The following is a 21,252-nucleotide window of genomic DNA, read 5'->3' on the forward strand; positions in this document are numbered from 1 at the left end:
ATACTCCAGGACCAGCTCCGCACCAGGCACAGCTGGGTGACTGCCAATTAGGCCCGCCCTGAGCTTCTTACCAGTGCAGGGTCGGTCCTCTGGTTCTCTACCATGATCTTATTTTCTCCCCAGTGATTAGGGGCAGTTCTGAGATACTCAGAGTCAGAAAAAATTCTTAGGTTTTCTAGGACCTTTCTTCAATTTCTGCAGTTTCTGGTAATAATTTTAACCACGATTAAAGTCATATAATCAGGCCTACCAAAGCTGAGAGGAAAAATCCTCAAATTTCTCAATTTTGCATTTTTAAAACATCCTGACAGGGGCACAGAGATAAAAATAGCTTTGTGAGGCAGTTTTAGGTATGTATTTACTGACTTCTGTATTGGGTATTGGAGAGCAGAAAGCTGCCAAAAGCCTCCTTCACTTGCCCTAGTACAATTGGATTTGATTTGGCTAACAGGTTACTATAGAAGATAGTTAAGTCTAAATCATGATAAGGTGTGAAAAAAGAAGAAATCTGTAATCTTGAGTGTAAATGATGTTAAGAATTGAAATCAGCAAAAATTTACTCAGAATGCACAAGCTTTACTGATTGCTACTGCCATGTTGTACAACTTGACTGTTTTATCACTATTTTGATGGCCCAGTTTCCATATTTGAATTTTGTGATGCATTTTGAGTGTTATATTTTTATATAAAATATTTTCCTTTTAAATTCAGTCAAATCTCTTATTTAATCTTCTTGAAATACTCGACTATTTCTGCAGTATGTGTGGTTTGCCCTCTTATCAGTGTTCTGGTTTTCCTGACATTTTACATCATATTTTTTACTTGTTAAGTGTTGGGCCAGAGTCCCCACATTAATTCTGAAATGATATATGAGCTCTTAAACCAAGTGCTTTGCATCTTTAGAATACTAGCTACATGGCTCTTCTCCATATTCTACAAATGGACAGAAATGCCTCCTGGCTTGTCGTCAGGCTGATTTTGAGACAGAAACTAAGACTGTTACCCATTTCACAGTTCATCTGGTTGTCTAAGGAAAGTTCTTGATGATTATAACTTCTCCTCAATTTTTATAATTGTTCATATTAAAATACAAAAATAATATCCCAGTTGTTTACACTTTTCTTAGGTTTTCTTTTTTTTTAGAAACATTCAAGAGGTTTTCTTTTTTTCCCCCTTTCTAATAATTTTTAGACTCTAAAGCTAAACTTTGCAGGAAGTTTGGGGACAGGAAAAATAATACATTGTTTTACATATTTCTGCTATACTACTATATTTCCTATTTTCCTTTTCTTGATTTTTTTTTTAATTTTTATTTTTAAGTAGTTGCTTTACTGAGTCACAACCTATGATCAAAATCACAACCCTGAGATCAAGAGTCAGTTACCCCACTGGCTGAAGCAACCAGATGCCCCTCTTTTCTTGAATTTTTCATGGAAGCAAATAATTCTGTGCTAACCGTGTTCTTGCATGATAGTAACTATGGTGTGGAAGTTAAGTGTGTAGGCTTTGGAAGCAGAATGCTTCTGAGCCTGCCTTTACCTCTTCCTGAATGTTGAGTCCCTGGAGCAAGTTATGTGATCTTTCTGTGTCTCATGTTCCCCATTTGTAAGATAGGAATAATTACAGTACTAACTTCATAGGATTATTTTATGAGCTAAATGAGATTGTGTGCATCACGTAAAATTTCCAACTATTAATAGCCTTCATTAGATCTAATCTTTTCCATGCTCAACATGGTTTCTTTACACTAAATTACAAAAAGAAGTATTCTCTGTCAAAGGGTTTGGATGTTTTTACCGCCCCTTGATGTATGTTGCCAAATTATTTTTAAAATGGTTCTAGCAGATTAAAAACACAACTAGCACATTTGAAAGTATCACAAAATCTTGTCAGATTTGAATATTACCCGCCCCACAATGATACTTGTTTACTTAGCAAACAGTGTATGTTGCCTTGTTGCTCTTTTCATTGGTATGTTTTAAGTTCGTTTAGAAGTTGTATTCCCTCTTTTTGGAATTGTCTTTCTGCTGGAGTCTCATTTGCTTCTGTCTGTTAGTTTGTGTGGCCTGGTTTTTTTTTTTTTTTTTTTTATTTATGATAGTCACACAGAGAGAGAGAGAGAGAGAGAGAGAGAGAGAGGCAGAGACATAGGCAGAAGGAGAAGCAGGCTCCATGCACCGGGAGCCCGACGTGGGATTCGATCCCGGGTCTCCAGGATCGCGCCCTGGGCCAAAGGCAGGCGCCAAACCGCTGCGCCACCCAGGGATCCCTGCTTCTGTCTGTTAGTTTGTGTGGCCTGTTAATAAAATGTTAGCCACTGGCTGAGAGTATTTTTCATACAGGACCTTATGGCTATGATATTTGTTTTAATTTACAAAAGCTTTAAATTGGTATGTTATCTGTGAGGTCAATTTTCACTCTTTCGGATTTTGGCTAACATCAGTCATTTCTTCCAGAGCTATGATGAGTATTTGATTCCATTTTCTTTCCTTCTTTTTTTTTTTTTTTTTAGATTTTAATTTATTAAAATTAAACAGAGACATAGACAGAGGGAGAAGCAGGCTCCCTATGGGGAGCCTGATGTGGGACTCGATCCAAGGATCCCGGAATTAACAATCTGAGCCAAAGGGAGACACTCAACCACTGAGCCACCCAGATGCCCCTGATTCCATTTTCTTTTAGCTTTTCTTGACTGATTCGTTTCATAGTGTGCATTTTGGACCACCTAAACCGGCATAGTGTTGACTGAAGTGCACACTCTGGGTACTACCCAGACACACAGAAGCAGAGTCTCTCTGATGGAGTCCATTAATCTGTCTGTTAAACCAGCATCCCACATGATGAGTCTCCCAGTGCCTCTCGACATTTGACAGATCCTCTTGTGTGGTTATATTTTTAGATGCATCTCTTAGACCATCCTCCCCACCCACCCTTTCTCCATCACAGGCACAGAAGCCGCAAGGTTTGAAACCTTGGGGAATCTCTCCTGCTTTTCTCTTACCTCCCATATTCAGAGACTCACCAAGTCCTATTGACTCATTCTTCCAAATTTCTACAATATGCACTGCTTAACCTACCCCTTTCTTCTCTGCCCTCCCAAGCCAGAGTCTTACTATTTTGTAAGTATTGCTTTAATTGTTTTGACTCTTGTCTTCTGATTCACTCTTTGCTATAATTCAGTTTCCCTAAAGCATTATTTACATCTTCATCCTCTTGCCCAAATACATTGAAGTGGGTCCATATTGTCAACCTATCATGGACATTGATTCTCAAGGCTAGTAATCCTAGAGTTTCTGTTAGTTTGTTTTTACTGGTAGGGTTAATAACCACAAACCTAGTGGCTTAAAGCAATACACATTTATTATATGTGGACAGCGTCATGATCCTCCTGGGAGGCTCTGGGAGAGAATCCATTTCCCTGCCTTTTCTAGCTTTTAGAAGCTGCTCACAGTCTGTGGCTTGTGGCCTCTTCTGTCTCTAGAGCCAGTGGTAAGGCCACTGCAGATTCTGATTCTGTCATCCTCTGTCCAGTCCCCACATCTCCCCTCTCTGACAGGGACACTTCAGCCTCTCCCTTGAGATTTGGTTGTACCTGCATAATCCCAGATAATGTCTCCATTTCAAGATACTTGATTTAATCCCACCCTTTGGCCATATAATGTGACACATTCTTAGGTTCCAGGCATCAGGACATGGACATCGTTAAAGAGAACCATTATTGTGTCAACCACAAACCCCTTTTCTGGTTGACCTTATTTCTCACTTTCTCATAAGAAGATAGCAGTGACCACCAAACTAGTCCTCCCATTCACCCCCTTGTATGAAAATCACTTTTTCTATCTTTGCCATGCTGAATGGCCTCCCTTCTGTGTTCTGATCCTTTCAAGCCAAAGTAAAACACTTGATGTTCTTTCATGTGGGTTTCTTTTTCCCTCATGTCTTTGCTCTTGGAACTCCTATTCCTTCATATATATATATATATATATTTTTTTTTTTTTTTTTAAGTAATCTCTATGCCCAACGTGTGCCTCTTACGATCCTAATATCGTGAGCAGGCATTTCTACTTAGTTTTAAAAAATCTAGGAGATCATTAAAATTTAGTTGTCCCTAGGTCTTGTCCAACTAGAAGACACATTTTTTTATAAAAGGGACCATATATTTCTTTTGTATCTTCTTCGCTGCTTCCTAGTATTGGGCACATACTAGGCATTAAATAGGTATTGGGAAAATGGAATGTTTGGAGGACATTATGCATATTTCTGAATTACTAGAGGAATATTTTGGGTGACAAAAAGGGTTTTTATTGTGGGGTTTGGCTCACTGTAACTTCCATCCCAGGTTACACTGAAAAGTCCTTTGTAGCTCACCAATCCTAGGTGGGAACACCACCAGCATCACGCTGAAATCCTAAGCAAGCCCCTCCCCTGGTCTTCTCTCTTCACTCTTTGCATAATATCCTTTTTAAAAATAAAGTTAAATGGTTCCCTCCATACTGCTCAGGCCAGGCTGTGGTGACAGAGAGAGCCTTGGGCTTGTGTGTGCAGCGCCCCGTGCTACAGCAACACCTGCCCACATCCCCTAGAGACAAGCAGGTTACCACTTTGAATGGTGGTCCTTGAGAACAACTTTCCTCCCTTGGCCTCCAATCATGGGAGTGGGGAGAAAACTTAGCATGACCAACTGCTGAGCTTATGCCTTCCCAGCTGTCTGCTCCAGGCCAGAGGTTTCAGGGAAATATGGTGCTGATGCATTACTAAATTAAGCATCTTCAATCTTGTTATTGCCTACTTTTGGCTTGAATAAAATATTACATTCTCATATTTAAACTAACAAAGTACACATTTCACAGGAATCCCAAGCCACCATATGGGGTTAAATCAGGAGTACAGCACCATGTACAGTGTTTCCAGAGGGAACCCTAGGGATGTAGGGATGCCACAGTGGAGTGAAAGAATGAATTTTACCCCAAAGGCTCCCCAGGTCTTTCCTTAACCTCTTTGTTCTGGTTCCTTCTTTTTATTCATGTGCTTGGGATAGGTATTTGTGTTCCTTTCTTAAAGTGGTCATTATTGGGGCATCTGGGTGGCTCAGTTGGTTGAGCATCTGACTCTTGGTTTCAGCTCAGGTCATGATCTCAGGGTCATGGAATCCTGCCCACACCAGGCTCTATACTCAGTGTGGAATCTGCTTGACGTTTCTTTCCTCTCCCTGTCCCTCTGCCTCCTCCCTACACTCATGCACACATGTGCGCTCTCTCTCTCTCTCTCTCTCTCTCAAATAAAGAGATAAAATGTTTTTTAAAAAAACAGAAAATAGTCACCAGTTTATTGGTGGCATGTCTGTGTGGAGTAAGTTCTGAATATCTCTTTAATGGTATAAAAACGAGGGGATCCCTGGGTGGCTCAGCGGTTTGGCGCCTGCCTTTGGCCCAGGGCGGGATCCTGGGGTCCCGGGATCGAGTCCCGCATTGGGCTCCCAGCATGGAACCTGCTTCTCTCTCTGCCTCTCTCTCTCTCTCTATCATAATCAATCAATCAATCAATCAATCAATCAATCTTTTTAAAAAATGGTATAAAAATGAAAGGAAGGGGCACCTGGCTGGCTCAGTTGGTGAAGCACGCAACTCTTGAACTTGAGCTTGTGAGTTCAAGCCCCATGTTGGGTGTAGAGATTACTTGAAAATAAATAAATAAATATTAAAAAATAGAAATAAAAAGGAAAGGGAGTGATCACTCCAGGCACAGGGGATGGTGCTTGCAGTATTGCAAGTATTGTGGAATCTGGTGGCTATCCGCGTGGATCGGAAAGGCTGCGTGGCTGGACGCAGCATGCCCAGAACAGTTAATCATCCGATGGGATGGCAGAGGAGTATTTATCTTGTGAGCAGCTGAGCCCTGCTGGAAACATATTGTCTTGGATTTGTCTCTCCTCATCTAAAGCAATTCATTACTCACCTACAAATGCTGTCACAGGTCCCTGCAGCTATGATGATCGTCTTCCTCCATACTCCTGACATAAATAAAAAGGAAAAGTGTTTTCAGTACTGTATCTTCAAGATTTAAAAAAAGAGAGAGAGTGAGAGAGACAGATAATGGAGTTGATTTTCTATTTTACAATGTAAGAAATGTCATGATTCAGTGCTTTTAAAGGAAGTTTTTTAGGTTTAAAACTGAAACCGAATAAGCTTATTTACCACAGAATAACTTAGCATTTTTGGCTTTGTTTCTGTTTGAGAAATAACCTCACGTGGTATAGAGGTGAGATACGTATTTATTCCCTTAGAGAGAAACAAATTGTTTCTCCCTCCCTCCCCTCTCTCTCTCTCCCCCTTTCCTCCTCCTCCCCCTTCCTCAATACTGGATCAGTCTCATCAGTAAATGAACAAGTCACAGCATTTCCTACTTAACATAATAAAGCCCACGTTTGACACCATGCATCCCTCCTGTGCTGCCCCATTACTCTCCTTTTTTCATAGAATTCCTTGAAAGAGAAGTCTGCTTTTCCACTTCTTTCTCCCTCCTTACCCAGTGTTTGATCCCTCAGCCTCACTGAGTATGGTCTGACCATGCCTGCTCCTTGGAGCACTTGGCTTCCCGAAGGTGCAAGTTTCACCCCTTGCTCGGTCACTGCCTTGCTTCTCTGCACGGCCTCTCAGAGTTGGAGGTCTCATCTTCTGTTTCAGCGTCCTGTTGCAGCGTAACAGATCCCCACACACTCAGCAGCATAAAACAAGACAACTATATCATTTCAGAGTATAAAACAAGACAACTATATCATTTCAGAGTTTCTGTGGATCGGGAGTCTGGGCATGGGTTCTCTGGATTCTCTGCTTAGGGCCTCACCAGGCATCATGATGCCTGGGTGTCACCAAGGCTATGATCCCATCCAGGGCTCAGGGTCCTTTTCCAAGCTCATATAGGTGAGGCTCAGTTTCTTGTGATCTTGGAACTGAGGGCCCTTTTTGCTTGCTGACTGTTGGCCAGGGGTGGCTCTCAGCTCTTTGAGGCCGATCCCCAAGTCTGAGGCATGTGTGTGTCACATGGCCATGCCGGCAATCCGCTAGGACTGGCTCTCATAAAAGGCAAACCTGAATCAGGGAGTGATTATGCTACCACAGTCACAGATGCCATCTTAGTCCAGGGGAAGGGATTCTGTAGCACATGTACCAAGAGGCAGGGATCTTGGGAGCTGAGGATCCTGCCATCAATCATAGTGATTGTTTTTTGGTCCATGCCAGTGGAGAAGCTCCCACTGTCATGTCGTCTAGTTCCACGGCTCTAGAAACCACCTATCTGTCTGATGCCCAGATCTATAGACTCATATCTACCTGCTTGCACTTTGCTTCCATTTGAATACCGCATGAGCATCTTAAAATCGCCAAAACCAAACAGTGGGTTCCTTTATGCCAGAGTGATTTTTGGTTGGATGTAATAGAAACTTGACTAGATCTCTTAAACAAGTGAGAGATGATTCTCACACTGCCACAAAACTAAAAGCAGTCAGTCCCAGTTGATGTAGCAGTTCCATAGTATCCATGTTCCGAGCTCCTTTTTGTCTTTCTGCTTTGCCATCTTTACCTTTGCACATACCTTGCACCCTTCTGGTTACAATATAGCTGCCGTCCCTCCAGCCCTTGCTTCTGCATTTCTGTCAGGAAGAAGAGCCTTTTTCTTTTTTCTTTTCTTTATGGCTTTCTTTTCTTTCCTTTTCGCCTTTCCTTTCCTCTTCTTTCTCTCTGAGCTAAACCAGAGCCCTACCCAGTAGACTTAAACTATTTCATTAACACCTCTGTTACATGACCATCCTAATGACAATGGAACTTGGGAAATAAAGACCTTTTGCCCAGCATGTTGGCATTCTGAATGGCATTGGGTTTTTGTTTTTTTTGCAAAAAGAGGAAAGGAGTGAATATTGGGTAGGCAGCTAGCAGTAATAGCTGTAAGCCCTACTCATATAAGATTAGACTTTGCTACAAGTAACTCTAGAGCCAAAATAATGGTGGCATTCACAGATAAACACTTATTTATTTATTTATTTATTTAAGATTTTTTATTTATTTCTTAGAGTGAGCACAAGCAGAGGGTGGGCCGAGGAAGAGGAAGGAGACTCCCCATCCCGGGACCCTGGGATCATGACCTGAGCTGAAGGCAGACGCTTAATCTACTGAGCCACTCAGGCACCCCACAGATATACCTTTATTTCTCCCATGTAAATGCCTAGGGCTGGTGTGCCTGTTTCACCGTCGTCAGGGACCCAGGCTCCTGTGGCTCTCCCGCTCTCAAGGGGAGGCTTGTCCCTCATCCTCAAAGGTGATGGCTTCCTGTCTGTCTAGCCATCACATGGTGGAGTCAGCCAGTGGGCAGAGGAAGGGAAAGAAGGAAATAGTCATTCCCTGTAAGAACACTGCCTGAAAAGTGCACTTACATGTCTTTGTACCTACCTTCTGCCAGAATTCAGTCTTAGGGTCCCACACAGCTTCAAGGGAGTTTGGGGAATGTGTCCTTTATTCTGGGTGGTCATGTACTCGACCTGAAAATCAGGTCTGTTCTGTAGAAGGGAGGGACAGTGGATCTGGGGAGACAACTTGTGCTCCCTGTCACTTTCCCTGAACCTGGTTTTCTACCACCTTTCAGGAAACAGCAGGCAGGTCATTCAAATACAGCTGCTGGGTGAAGCCACACACCTGAAACAGCTAGGGACCCGGAGTCATTCTGAGCATCTCTTCTTTCTACATACTCCCACAGCCTCTCCTTGTCCCCACATCTGCTGCCAGGACCATAGTTCGAATCACCATGGTCTCCTGCCTGGACTTCTTCTGCAGGAACTTCTGACTGGTCTCCTGCACTGACTCCTGCCCTATTATAGTGCTTCTTGCTGTGGGATGTAGCATGACGTCTACAAAGTAAACTTCTATCCAGTCATTCCCCTGCTGCAGATGTTCACTAAGCTTCCCATTTAAAATGATATGCAGTTTCCTACGTAGCCTTCACATCCCTCCTCAGACGTTCCCATATCACACCGGCCCCCACCTCCCACCCCATCCTGTTATTCTCTGGCCCCACCCTGTTTTATTACCTTGTATATTGTTTCTTGTCTGCCTCCTGGTATGTAAGCCCCATGAGGGCAAGAGTGTCTCTAGCACTGAATTAACATGTAGGAGGGGCTCGTTGTCTTCTGCTCCATGACCATCACCAGAGGCTTTTGCTTCCCCTTGAATTTAGCCTTTCTTTTCTTTTTTCTTTTCTTTTCTTTTCTTTTTTTTTTTTAAAGGATTTTATTTATTTATTCATGAGAGGCACAGAGAGAGAGAGGCAGAGACACAGGCAGAGGGAGAAGCAGGCTCCATGCAGGGAGTCCGATACGGGACTTGATCCCAGGACTCTGGGATCACACCCAGAGCTGAAGGCGGGCGCCCAACCGCTGAGCCACCCAGGAGTCCCCGAGCTTAGCCTTTCTAATAGACAAAAGAAAATCTACTTTAACAAAACCTAAAATTTATTCGTCTTCCCCATGCTGTCTCCTGCATGGAATCAACCTTCTTCCAGAAACTCCCCTATTCAAATCCGCTGACCGTTTGCTTACCCCTAGAGCCACAGTTCTGTGGGCATGGTGTGCCCAGCTGTCCTTGGATTCCCTTCCTCGTGCTGATGGGGCAGAGCTGTTGGGTTGATCCTGTTCTTTCTCTTTGCTTTAATCTGTTTTCTGGAGTTATGTCCTCAACTTTCTTTGTATGAAAGAAGTCATAGGAGGTAAACTTTTTGAGGTCTTGAATGTCAGGAAATGCTTTGGATCTCCCACTTAATTGGTGATGGAAATACGTTCTCACGTTAGATCTTTGCAGCACTGATGTCCACCGTTGCTGATGAGAAGTCATCAGCAGTGGCAGCAGTTCTCCTTCTGTGCTCATCAGCAAATGTTTTCCTGTGTCTTCTCTCTGTCCTGGCTATCCTGAGAGCTCACAGATAAATGTCAGTAAGTGCGGGGCTTTCAAAGTATATTATGCTGGCACGCAGTGGGTTCTTAATCTGAAGATCTGAATCAGGTCACATAATTTTTTTTTTGAAGATTTTATTTATTTATTCATGAGAGACACACACAGAGAGAGAGAGGCAGAGACACAGGCAGAGGGAGAAGCAGGTTCCATGCAGGGAGCCCGACGTGGGACTCGATCCCAGGTCTTCAGGGTCAGGCCCTGGGCTGAAGGCAGCACTAAACCGCTGAGCCACCCGGGCTGCCCCTCACATAATTCTTTTATTGTTTCTTTGAGTATTTCTTTTTTCCTTTATGGAATGCTTACTGGTTTTGTATTAAACTTCCTATATTAATCCTTCTGGTGTTTTTCTTTTCACCTAACTTTGCTCTCCCTCTCTTTTTTGTGGAGTTTGAGAGACATCTGTGATTTTATATTCTACCTCTTTTAATTTTTTACTTCTCTGTCATGTTTTTAATTTCTAAAAAAAAAATCTCATTTTTTTTTACAGCAATCTCTTCTTGTTTTATAGAAGCAATGTCTTCTCAAATCTCCCTGCAGGTACTAAATAGTTATCAAAGATCTCTTCCATTATTTTATTCCTCTGGGGTTTGTTGTTCCACTTCTTTTTCTTTTCTTTTTTTTTAATATTTTATTTATTTATTCATAGAAATGCAGAGAGAGAGAGAGAGAGAGAGGCAGAGACACAGACAGAGGGAGAAGCAGGCTCCATGCAGAGAGCCCGACGTGGGACTTGATCCAGGGTCTCCAGGGCTGGGCTGCAGGCGGCTGCAGGCGGCGCTAAACCGCCGCGCCACCGGGGCTGCCCCTCCACTTCTTTTTCTAATCCTTTCTTTTCCACAGTGCTTTTTCATAGTCTTCACTCTGATAGTTAGCCTTCATTGCCCATCCAACTAGATGAATTATTCTTGGTGTTTGTCACTGGTACCTTTGCCTTGGCTACACAAGCCCGGGTCCTCTGTGGGGTGTGTCGGCTAGAGGGCTTCATCATAAGGAGTGAGAGGAGAGACCAGCTGTTTGGCTGGGGACCCCACGATAGGATAAGTAGAATGGCAGACACCATCATTCAACCCAGATGCTTCATTCATTTTCTTTAGGGACAATGACACTTCTTTGTGGGCTAGGGTTGGGTGTGAGTGCTAGGGACGCAACCAGGTTACTAGTGCCCCTGCTTGTAACCATGCCAGTGGACCAGCCATGACATTGTCTCATTCCTCTTCTTGGCTCCCCTCTCTTCTCATACTAGTCGTGAGCACAAAGCTCTCAGGTTGGCTGAGAAAACAGTGCTCCATGGCATTTGCGATCTCTTTGTTGAGGTGGTCTGGCCAGGGCATCCTCTGCTCTGTTATTTTCATTAACACACTCTCACTTTGTGTCTTATAGAAAGTTCTTAATCCCTCTCTTGGTGATACTTTTTCTCTGCCCCTTTGTTTTCATTCTTCTGAGTCCCATTACCTTTGGCTTTTTGCCTTTTCTTTTCTTTTCTTTTCTTTTCTTTTCTTTTCTTTTCTTACTTTTTGGATGTCTATCAGGGTTAAATTCAGGTACATAAAACAGAAAGTCCAAATACCAGTACCTTTAAGGGGGGGAAAAAAGGATTATTTTTGTCTTCTCAAAAAATAAGTCTGGGGGGTGGGCAGTCCAGGGCTGTTGAGGCAACTCTTGGAAGTTTTCAGGCATGGCTGCTTCTTCCTTTCTGCTCGGTCATCTGAAACACCTGTCATCTATCCTCAGAGTTGCTCCATGGTGGCTGATGGGTACTGCAGCACCAGCCATCATTATCACCTCCATAGGAAGAAGGTGCCAGGGGATGAAGGGATGGAGGCGGGGTGAAGTAGGACAGAAGGTGCAAGGCAGCTGAGCTGTTCCTTTTTTTAAATTTTAATTATTTTTTTAATTTCTCCACCAAACATGAGGCTTGAACTCACAACTCCAAGGTCCAGAGTCGCATGTTCCACCAACTGAGCCAGCCAGGTGCCCTGAGTTTGTTCCATTCTAAGAGTCCTTATGAAAAGCCCTTGGAGACTTCTGATTACCACTGTCTTCCACTCTCTGCAGAGGGGTTGGGAAATTTAGCTTTCTTGGCTGAATTTAGCTGGATACATTATTACTCCTGATAATATAGGAGCTCTATTGGTGAGGAAAGCAAGGAGAGTGAATTTGTGGTTTGCAGCTAGCACTTCCATGTTATTATTTTAATAGCACTCAGTGTATGGAGTGAGGGGGCAAACACAGGCTCAGCCTAGTGTCTTGAACTGGAAGTGCTAATCTGGGAAATACAGAGACTCCTTCTTTGTGCAGGTTAATGATAAATATATTCTTATGTACGGGAAGACATTTTCACTACACTTTTAGCTGCTAGGCTTTTGATTTGCTCTTGATTTGCATGTGTGGTAAAGGAACAATCCATGATGAGAAAAACCTTTGTTTCTCTTGAGTTTTTGAAACTTTGAAAAACAGTTTTGATTTTCTGAGCTGCTGTCTAGGCTTTTTACACTATGATAACCCTGCTCACACCCAGAGTCTGGACATTCAGGTGAGAACTTGAGTTCGAGAATTCCTGCCATAAGTTCTCACTTTGCTTTCCTGGCACCATTTCAAATAAGCATTTGGGGTTAAGCCCTTGAGAAGTTAGTGACCTCCATCTCAACCACCTGTAAGTGACAGGTGCTTGCTACCCTGCTCTCTTATCTCCCGCTTGCTCATGACCTGCCGCCCTCCCCTGCTTCTGGGATCTGTAATAAACCTTCTTACTCTACATCCTTTCTGTGGATATAATGAAACAGTGCCTTTAATCAGAATGAGCCCATGGGGTCCACTTCCCCAAACTGGGAGCTCAGAAGCTCAGGGCTTTTGCCTCTCCTCCAGCAGGTCATAATCTGTATATTCTTAATCCTGACACCAGCTCTGGCTTCCTGCTACACAGTAGGTTTTCCAAGTTTTTAATTAGAACATTAAACTTCATTCCATTTTAGTCGGCATATCAGTTTCACATTGCTGCTGTAACCTATTAGTGCAAACTTAGTGGCTTAAAACAAAACAGATTGATTTATTTTTATCCTTCTTGAGATCAGAAGTCCAAAATGAATTTCACTGGGGTAAATCAAGGCATCACAAGGCTAGAGGGGAATATTTATTCCCTTTCCTTCCCAGCTTCTAGAGATCACCTGGGCTCTAATCTTAATCCTTCTTCTATTGTCAAAGCCACCCATGTGGCATCTTCTAAACTCTCTCTGACTCCGACCCTCCTGCTTGCCTCTTATAAGGAATCTTATTATTACACTCAGCCAAGCTGGTAATCCTCCTTAAAATCACTCTATATTTAAGACCCCTAATTTAGTCACCTCTGCAAAGTAGTTTGCCACGTAAAGTAACATTCACAGGTTAAGGCGCAATGTCATAGGATATGCCTACCACAGACAGCTCTAACTCAAGTTCCAATAGAATTTTTCTTTTTTATGTGGTTCCTTCATACTGCTGCCCAGAAAGGCTGAGCTGAGAACCATGATGATTTTTCTCGAATAGAATTTGGACCTAATTATTAGGAGCATTGCAACAATCAGTGTTTCTGTTATAAAAATCTAAAGTTTATTCTATTACAGACTTGAGAAACTTTCCAAATGGTGTGGTCTAGTTCATATGGCATTTCCAGTGGGATGGTTATAAACATTGCATTTTATTTTGACTTTTTCTGTGAAATAATACATAGAAAAGCTTTTTGTCAGAAAAATACTTCTGAACAAAATTTCTTTATATTAATTGATTTTGGAAATTATAAACTACTTAGCCTCTATACAATGCATTTACTGAACTTTTTTTTTTTGCATTTACTGAATTTCTAATTTTTCAGGAAAAAATAATCCCAGTCTGAAATACTAGATAATATACAACAATAACAACTACCAGAAACACAAAACTCTTCTTCTAAAATCCGAACATTTAGGACAGCTAAGTAAATAGGGTTTTAAAAAAAATATTTTTTTTATTTATTTATTTATTTTAGAGAAAGAGAGAGAAAGCTTGAGTAAGGGGAGGGATACAGCAAGAGGAGGGGAGAGAGAAAGAATCTGATTCTGTGCTGGGGAGGGAGCCTGACATAGGGCTTGATCCCAGGGCCCTGAAATCATGATCTGAGCTGAAATCATGAGTCAGACACTTAACTGACTGAGCCACCATGTATGCACCCCTAAGTAAAGAATTTTTTAATAAAATTTAGATATAATTATATTTTCCTCTGTCTTTTTATTAGAGATAGTAGTAGTTCATTTTCTTTTATTGGCTTTCCCCCTTAAATTATGTCTTTATAATTGAGACTTTTTCTGTATTTTTTTCTGTTTCTGTCATTATAGCTGAAGAAATGTATAAAAACTCCAGAAATCCCTTCTAAACATGTTAGGAACTGGGTCCCAAAAGTCTTGGAACAACGGCGACAAGGTTTGGAAACATATTTACAGGTAAGATGTATTTAGATCCTCAGTTTAATATTACTGTCTTAGTATTTTTTCTCAAAGCTAATAGATGAGATACAAAATAGATTAAGCAATCAAACATTCTAGATTAAAATAAAGAATGTGCAAAATTATAAATATGTTGTTAGTTGGTCCTTTTAGCTTTAATCAGTAATAATGTAGATTGAGGAAGTGAAAATTTCATGTACAGGTAGAGACTGATGTAAAGTGGGTCTGTCCATTTTTTAATTGAGCTCTACAAATTACTTAGTTTTTGTTTTTTGTTTTCTCTCTCAAGATTTGTTGCTTAATTCAGCCGTTGGGTTTTGGTTGTTGAGGACATAGAGAATCTGAATTTTCGTTGGGCTTGACTCGTCCATCTGTGAAATCAAGTTGAGAACAAGTGTCTAAAAATTGCCTCTGATGAAGTGCCGACTTCTTTGCAAATTAGAATATGTTTTTTAAAAGAATGCGTAAGCACTCTTTACTTAGCACTTGTCCTAAGTAAAAAGGAAAAGCAAAGGAAAGGATGGAACAGTGTCAACTTCTCTTAGTTTTAAAATACAAAGGGCTAGAAGCTTCAGATAAATATCCATGTAGTTGTTAATCCAGAGTGCACCACGCAGGGCAGATGCTGGCACGGCTCAGGCCAGTTGCTCAGCCAGGATGCTAAGCATTTGAGAGGCAGATGCATGGGAATGACCCAAGTGAACATAGCTGAGAGGAAAGGAAGAGAAGAGCTGGACTTCACCCAAGGGTTATGGATTTATCATGATGATCTATCTATCTAAGACATGCTACATCACAGAAACAGCAGCTCTTACTGTGCTTTCCATTATTAATATCTTGTAACCTGTTTAAGCTTTCACCCTATGGTAGATTCTGTATAGGCAGGTAGCTGGAGGCTCTGGGAAGCCAGCATACTGTTTGTGTGACCAACTTTTTCTGGGTGGTTTGCCTGTATCACTGTTGGTTAGAAGTTGAAGAGAAGCTGTCCCCACAGGTTTATACTTGGTGATAAATTTAGATGACCCTCTCCCAGTAGAAAGATGCTAACAGTCTCTCCATGGCCTTGTTTAGTTTTCCTGGCTTGTTCACTGAGAAAAGCCAACACGCTGGAGGCCCTGCAAGCATCTAACAAGGGCTCTCTTTACTGTTTTTGTTCATCTGCATTTGGGCATGGTGGACAGATCCTTCACTGCCTCCCCCTGGAAGTCAGAGATGAAAGGAAATGGGTTCCACAAATGATAGGAACGTGTGTGGCTGTGTCCCTTGAGGCTCTATATATGGAGCTGTGAGACTTCCAAAGCTGCTGGCAGCACTGCCAAGCAAAACCAAACCAAAAAAAACGAGACTTTAGACATCGGATGTGAAGGGTAAAAATTCATGTTCTCTATAATTAAATGGAATAGGTAAACAATGCATTCTTATAGGCCACATTTTCCACAGATACTGTATATCTTCAGGCTTTCCTTGTGAAGCATGCTTTCCTCTTTTTCCTCCCACTGTATTTGACACATGACTTCCATTACTACTTAATGTAAACATTTTAAGTTGTTTGTACTTTGGATATAACTATCCAGATAAAATCATCTGGCCCCAAGAGAAGTTTACAGTGACTCTCAAATTGAGCTTAGAATTTTCTATTCTCAGAAATAGGGCTTGAAAGATGTGGTGAGGGATTGGGACAGCTTGCTTCTTCTTCTGCATTTAATATTCATTTTCTAGTCACTATGGTCCCTACGGAGGTCATGGGAGCTCTCTCTTCTCCCTCCTCTGGCTGATTGTGTTTGTGAGCAGTGGGAGCTAGGTAGAAGTTGAAGAGATGAGTGGGAATGCTTTACTGGTCCTAAGTGAACTGAAAACCCTGGGTCACATATCATTTTTTTATAACTTTTGGTGTTTAAGTCTCTTTAAGAGTCTTGGCATGGCATTGGACAGGATGGCCCTGTTCTGGCCCACAAATCTGAAAAAGTTTTCATACCCACAGTCATAACATTTCAAGCTCACAGTGCTATTAAAATGTTTTCTAGTCCAGCCTACCTCCTGCCCTTCATTATATCCATAATTATACTTCTGGCCTCGGTTTCTACTCTTAGAACAGGCAGATTAGCACTTGAGAGGGCCGTAGAAAACACTTCCTCCTCTTATCCCACTAGTACTTTCGGGACAATGGGTGAGTAGAACAGAATTCCTAAGGTCACTCTTCTATTTCAGTGGTGAAGAAACTGAGGTCTAGTGTGGTTATGCAACTTGCCTCACTCCCTAGAGTTGATTAAAGACATGAACTGAAATTTTAGTTTCTAAGTCCCTTTTCATTCTGCATTATAGATGTTTCTAATTTCTTAGCCTTAACATAGTTTTACTTAAGGATATATTAATAATCATAAAAGAGAAGGCCTTCTAATCATAAGCTGCCATAATTTAATTAACTAGCTACCCCTAACTCCCTTGATAGGTTGATAGATTGGTGATTTTTTATTTTTGTTTTGTTTTTATTTTGATTGGTTATTTTTAAAATCTATACCTTGAATATATAGAATCCTATGAAAACTGTCAGTATGCATCTGTTTTCCATGTTAAGTCATCTGCAGAGAAACCCAGATCTTAAGAAATATATTACCTGGCATGTCCCATACTGATTTGACCCTCAGACATGGTTTATAGAAGACATTTTACTTTGAGATGACTTCCTGTCTTTCCTGAGACCCCTCTGAAATAAGAGTGCAAAAACTTAACAAGGAGTGAACCTTCATAGTTAAGTAGTAGATGGGCAAGGGAAAGAGGGGATCATCAGAGGAAGAAAAATGTTTAACAACTTTCTGGAAAATGGAATGTTCTGGAAGCATATGAATTGTTGTAGCAGAGAGCAGAAGGCAGCAGCCCTGAGAGCCTGCAGTAGAGGCAGGAATAAGCCTGCCCACGGCTTTGCTGGAGAAAGTCTAGGCTTAGAGCCATCAGGTAAAAATGCAAACAAGTGGGCCCATTCAGAGTAAGCACATGGGGCAGATGTCTTGGCCACTTGTTCTCTATAGAATACAGGCAGCTTGATGTTTATGATGGGCAAAAAAATTTGCAAGACCTTTCTCTTCAGGGCAAAATAAAACAAGGGTGCCTAGGTGACTCACTGGGTTAAGCAACTGACTCTTGATTTAAGCTCAGGTCATGATCTCGGGGTCCTTGGACTGAGTGCATCATTGGGCACTCAGTGCTCAGCATGGAGTCTGCTTAAGGATTCTCTCTTACTCCCTCTGCCCCTCTAGCCCTGCTTATATTCTCTCTCTCTCTCTCTCTCTCTCTCTCTCTCAAATAAATCTTTAAAAAAGACAAAATAATATGCAAAAATATTAAATAGAATGAAGAGAGCTAAGGCTTCTCATGTAGATATAGGACCCCGAGTTCGATTCCCTTCCCCACCACCTTAGCCCAGAGAAGAGCTGACCAGATCGCATGCTCTGCTCACATTGTCCTTCCACTTGGAAGGAGGTCTGACAGACCTTCAGAGGAACCCCCACTCCCCCAGGTCCCTCAGTAATGCTTTCTTCAGTGAGACCTGATAACCAAGGATTGCCAGGCCTTTGAGGAACAAAAAGACCAGATGAACTGAAACACTGACTTGTCAGGAAAGAGAGAACTCAGAACACAAAATACACCCCCATAATTGGTTTTAATAAATCCAGAGAGCTGCCCAAAGGCCTTACAGCCAAAAGATAACACTAGGAAACTAAGAGGAGCAGTCGGGACACACAGGACCTGTTAGTATTTATTGTGTCCTCCAGCCGAATCATTCAGTAGCTGTACTTCACTTGGAAAATTGTTCATAAAGGACAGATACAAAATCTCCCCAACAGAAGACGAGACACACTGAGGATCTATCCAGGTCTAACATCCTGGAGTCCTAGAAAGAAAGATGAGGGGGAAATACACCAGTAGGGGAGAGAATAATCAAAGGAAAAGTAGTTGGCCATTTCCCCAAGCTGGAGGCGGTGAGCCTTTACATAGACAAGGTGCTTCGAGGGCAGAACAAGAAGAATGATAGAAGCCCTCCAAGACATAGACACACTGGCAGAATTTCAGTGTGTCAGAGATGAAGATCTGTACTCTTCCAGAAAAGAAGAACAAATGGTGGGCAAGGTTGAGGTTCAGTTGTGGCTCTGTTTCCTTATCTGAGGCTGGTTCAATGGGCAGGTCCCTCTCTCTTCTTCAGTAGTAGCGTCATATTGCAAGCTGGCTTGGTTTTTATTTTTATAAAAGGGTTTTATTTATTTATTTGTTTGTTTATTTATTTATTTGTTTGACAGAGCGCACCTAAGTAAAGTAGGCAGAGCAGCAGGCTTGGTTTTTAGATGGCAATTTTTCACGGGAATTTTTCATATATCACTTGTTGCATCTGTTGCTATGCTGTGAGATTTATGTTTCTTAGGAAAGGACCCACATCTTATGTCACTTTCTTGAGAACAACAGAGGATTATGTTTTCATCTTATTTATAAGGAGGTAACAACAGTTAAATATACCAGGAGGGATGACTGTGTGGCTCCGTCAGTTAAGCGTCAGACTTCGGCTCAGGTCCTGATCCCAGGGTCCTGGGATGGAACCCCACATCGGGCTCTCTGCTCAGTGGGGAGCCTGCTTCTCCGTCTCCCTCTGCTCTTCCCCACACACATACATGCGTGCACTCTCTCTTTCTCTCTCTCAAATAAATAAATGAATACATTCTTTAAAAATATATACAGGAATTGTTGGGAGCTAGACTAAAGTGTCTCATAGAAATCATGATTAAGAATAAGCTAAAACAGGGATCCCTGGGTGGCGCAGCGGTTTAGCGCCTGCCTTTGGCCCAGGGCGCAATCCTGGAGACCCAGGATCAAATCCCACGTCAGGCTCCCGGTGCATGGAGCCTGCTTTTCCCTCTGCCTGTGTCTCTGCCTCTCTCTCTCTCACTGTGTGCCTATCATAAATAAATTTAAAAAAATTAAAAAAAAATAAGCTAAAACATAATACCTTAAAATTCACTGAAGAAGATAATTGCACAGACAGTTGAACAGCTGGTGTGGGATTTACTATGCAATACCTGCCGGATGCTGTCTACAGAAGATCCTATTACCTGGCTAGCCTGCCCTTCATTAGTTTTAAAAATTATGCAACATACTATAATGTTCCGTTGGGTCAGTAGTCTGCGGTGGACCTGAGTTTTATTTTTTCTTAATTCTTCCAGTATACATGAACCATTTATTAAAATTGATGATGTGTGCTTGAAAACATGTACTCGCTAATTCTTGAGTGCAGAGAGCTATATAGGAGATGAACTTTGTTAAGGGTGCTGTTCAATCAGACTTTGCTTTTTGATCTATAAGATGAAAGGTGTGTTCAAATTTACCACTTACATTCCTGTGATTGCACATATGATTGGGCTTAGGGCCACCATCCTTGCTTTCCCTTGGTCTCTCTTTTTCTGAGGTTTTACTTTTCTTGCCTGCTTTCAGATTGGTGGCAGATTTTTCCCCCTTTTTCTCTTGCCTTTTTCCCTCCTGTGTTAGTTTATATCTGTTTTTTTTTTTTTCCTAGTTACCTGTTTTCTTTAGTCTCCTCCTGAACATGACAAATACCTCAGGATGTTTCAAGTCTGATCACCCTACACAGAGGATTCTAGGTTGACAGCTTCCTTTTCGCTTTTATGGCTTCTGATAAAAAAAAAAAATCCACTGTCATATTATTGTTTTTCTTTTATATGTAAGATGCTGTTTTAAGATGTCTGTTTTCAAGATTTTGTCTTTGTCATTAGTTTTCAGAAGCTTAATTATGATGTGTCTCAGTGTGTATTGCATTGGGTTTTTCTTGTTTGGAGTTCCCTTCTTTGTCTTCTCCTTCCAGGGCCATGATAATAGGAATATATGGGTTTTTTTTTGTTTTTTTTTTTTTTTTTTGCTCTAGTCCTGCACAGATCTGGGCCTTCTCCATTGTTTTTCTTCAGACTTGTTTTCCCTCCATTGGTCAGATAAGCTCATTTCTATTGTTCTTTCTTTCCATTTGCTGACTTTTTCCACTGTTCTTCCATTCTGATATTGAACCTATCCACTGGCTTTTTATTTTGGTTACTGTATTTTTTAGTTCTAAAATTCCCACTGGGGACACCTGGGTGGCTCAGTGGTTGAGCTTCAGCTTTCGGCTCAGGGTGTGATCCCCAAGTCCTGGGATCAAGTCCCACATCGGGCTCCACATAGGAAGCCTGCTTCTCCCTCTGCCTATGTTTCTGCCTCTATCTGTGTGTCTCTCATGAATGAATAAATAAAATCTTTAAAAAAAATTTTTTTAATTCCCACTGATTCTTTATAGCATTTATTTCTTTTTTTTTATTTTTATTTATTTATGATAGTCACACACAGAGAGAGAGAAGCAGAGACATAGGCAGAAGGAGAAGCAGGCTCCATGCACCAGGAGTCTGATGTGGGATTCGATCCTGGGTCTCCAGGATCGCGCCCTGGGCCAAAGGCAGACAATAAACCGCTGTGCCACCCAGGGATCCCTATAGCATTTATTTCTTTTTTTTTTTTTTTTTTTTTTTTTTAAATTTTTATTTATTTATGATAGTCACAGAGAGAGAGAGAGAGAGAGGCAGAGACACAGGCGGAGGGAGAAGCAGGCTCCATGCACCGGGAGCCCGACGTGGGATTCGATCCCGGGTCTCCAGGATCGCGCCCTGGGCCAAAGGCAGGCACTAAACCACTGCGCCACCCAGGGATCCCTGTTGAGTCTTTATATTGTTTCTTTGTTGAGTATTTGTGAAGTTTTATATTTCTTTGTTGAGTCTTTG

The 21,252-nt window shown here is 41.7% G+C and overlaps 1 protein-coding gene across 3 annotated transcripts in view; it reads left to right on the forward strand.

The window, feature by feature from the left end:
• SNX24 (sorting nexin 24) overlaps positions 1-21,252 on the forward strand; it is a 160,596-nt gene that overhangs the window by 87,542 nt on the left and 51,802 nt on the right. For all 3 annotated transcript variants that reach the window (XM_072840769.1, XM_072840770.1, XM_072840768.1), the window contains exon 3: positions 14,342-14,446. In XM_072840769.1, coding sequence (XP_072696870.1) covers positions 14,342-14,446 — 105 coding nt within the window. The remainder of the gene's footprint in view (positions 1-14,341; positions 14,447-21,252) is intronic.

The sequence above is a fragment of the Canis lupus genome, chromosome 10, assembly GCF_048164855.1.
Source record: "Canis lupus baileyi chromosome 10, mCanLup2.hap1, whole genome shotgun sequence".
In the NCBI taxonomy this organism is placed as follows: Eukaryota; Metazoa; Chordata; class Mammalia; order Carnivora; family Canidae; genus Canis; species Canis lupus.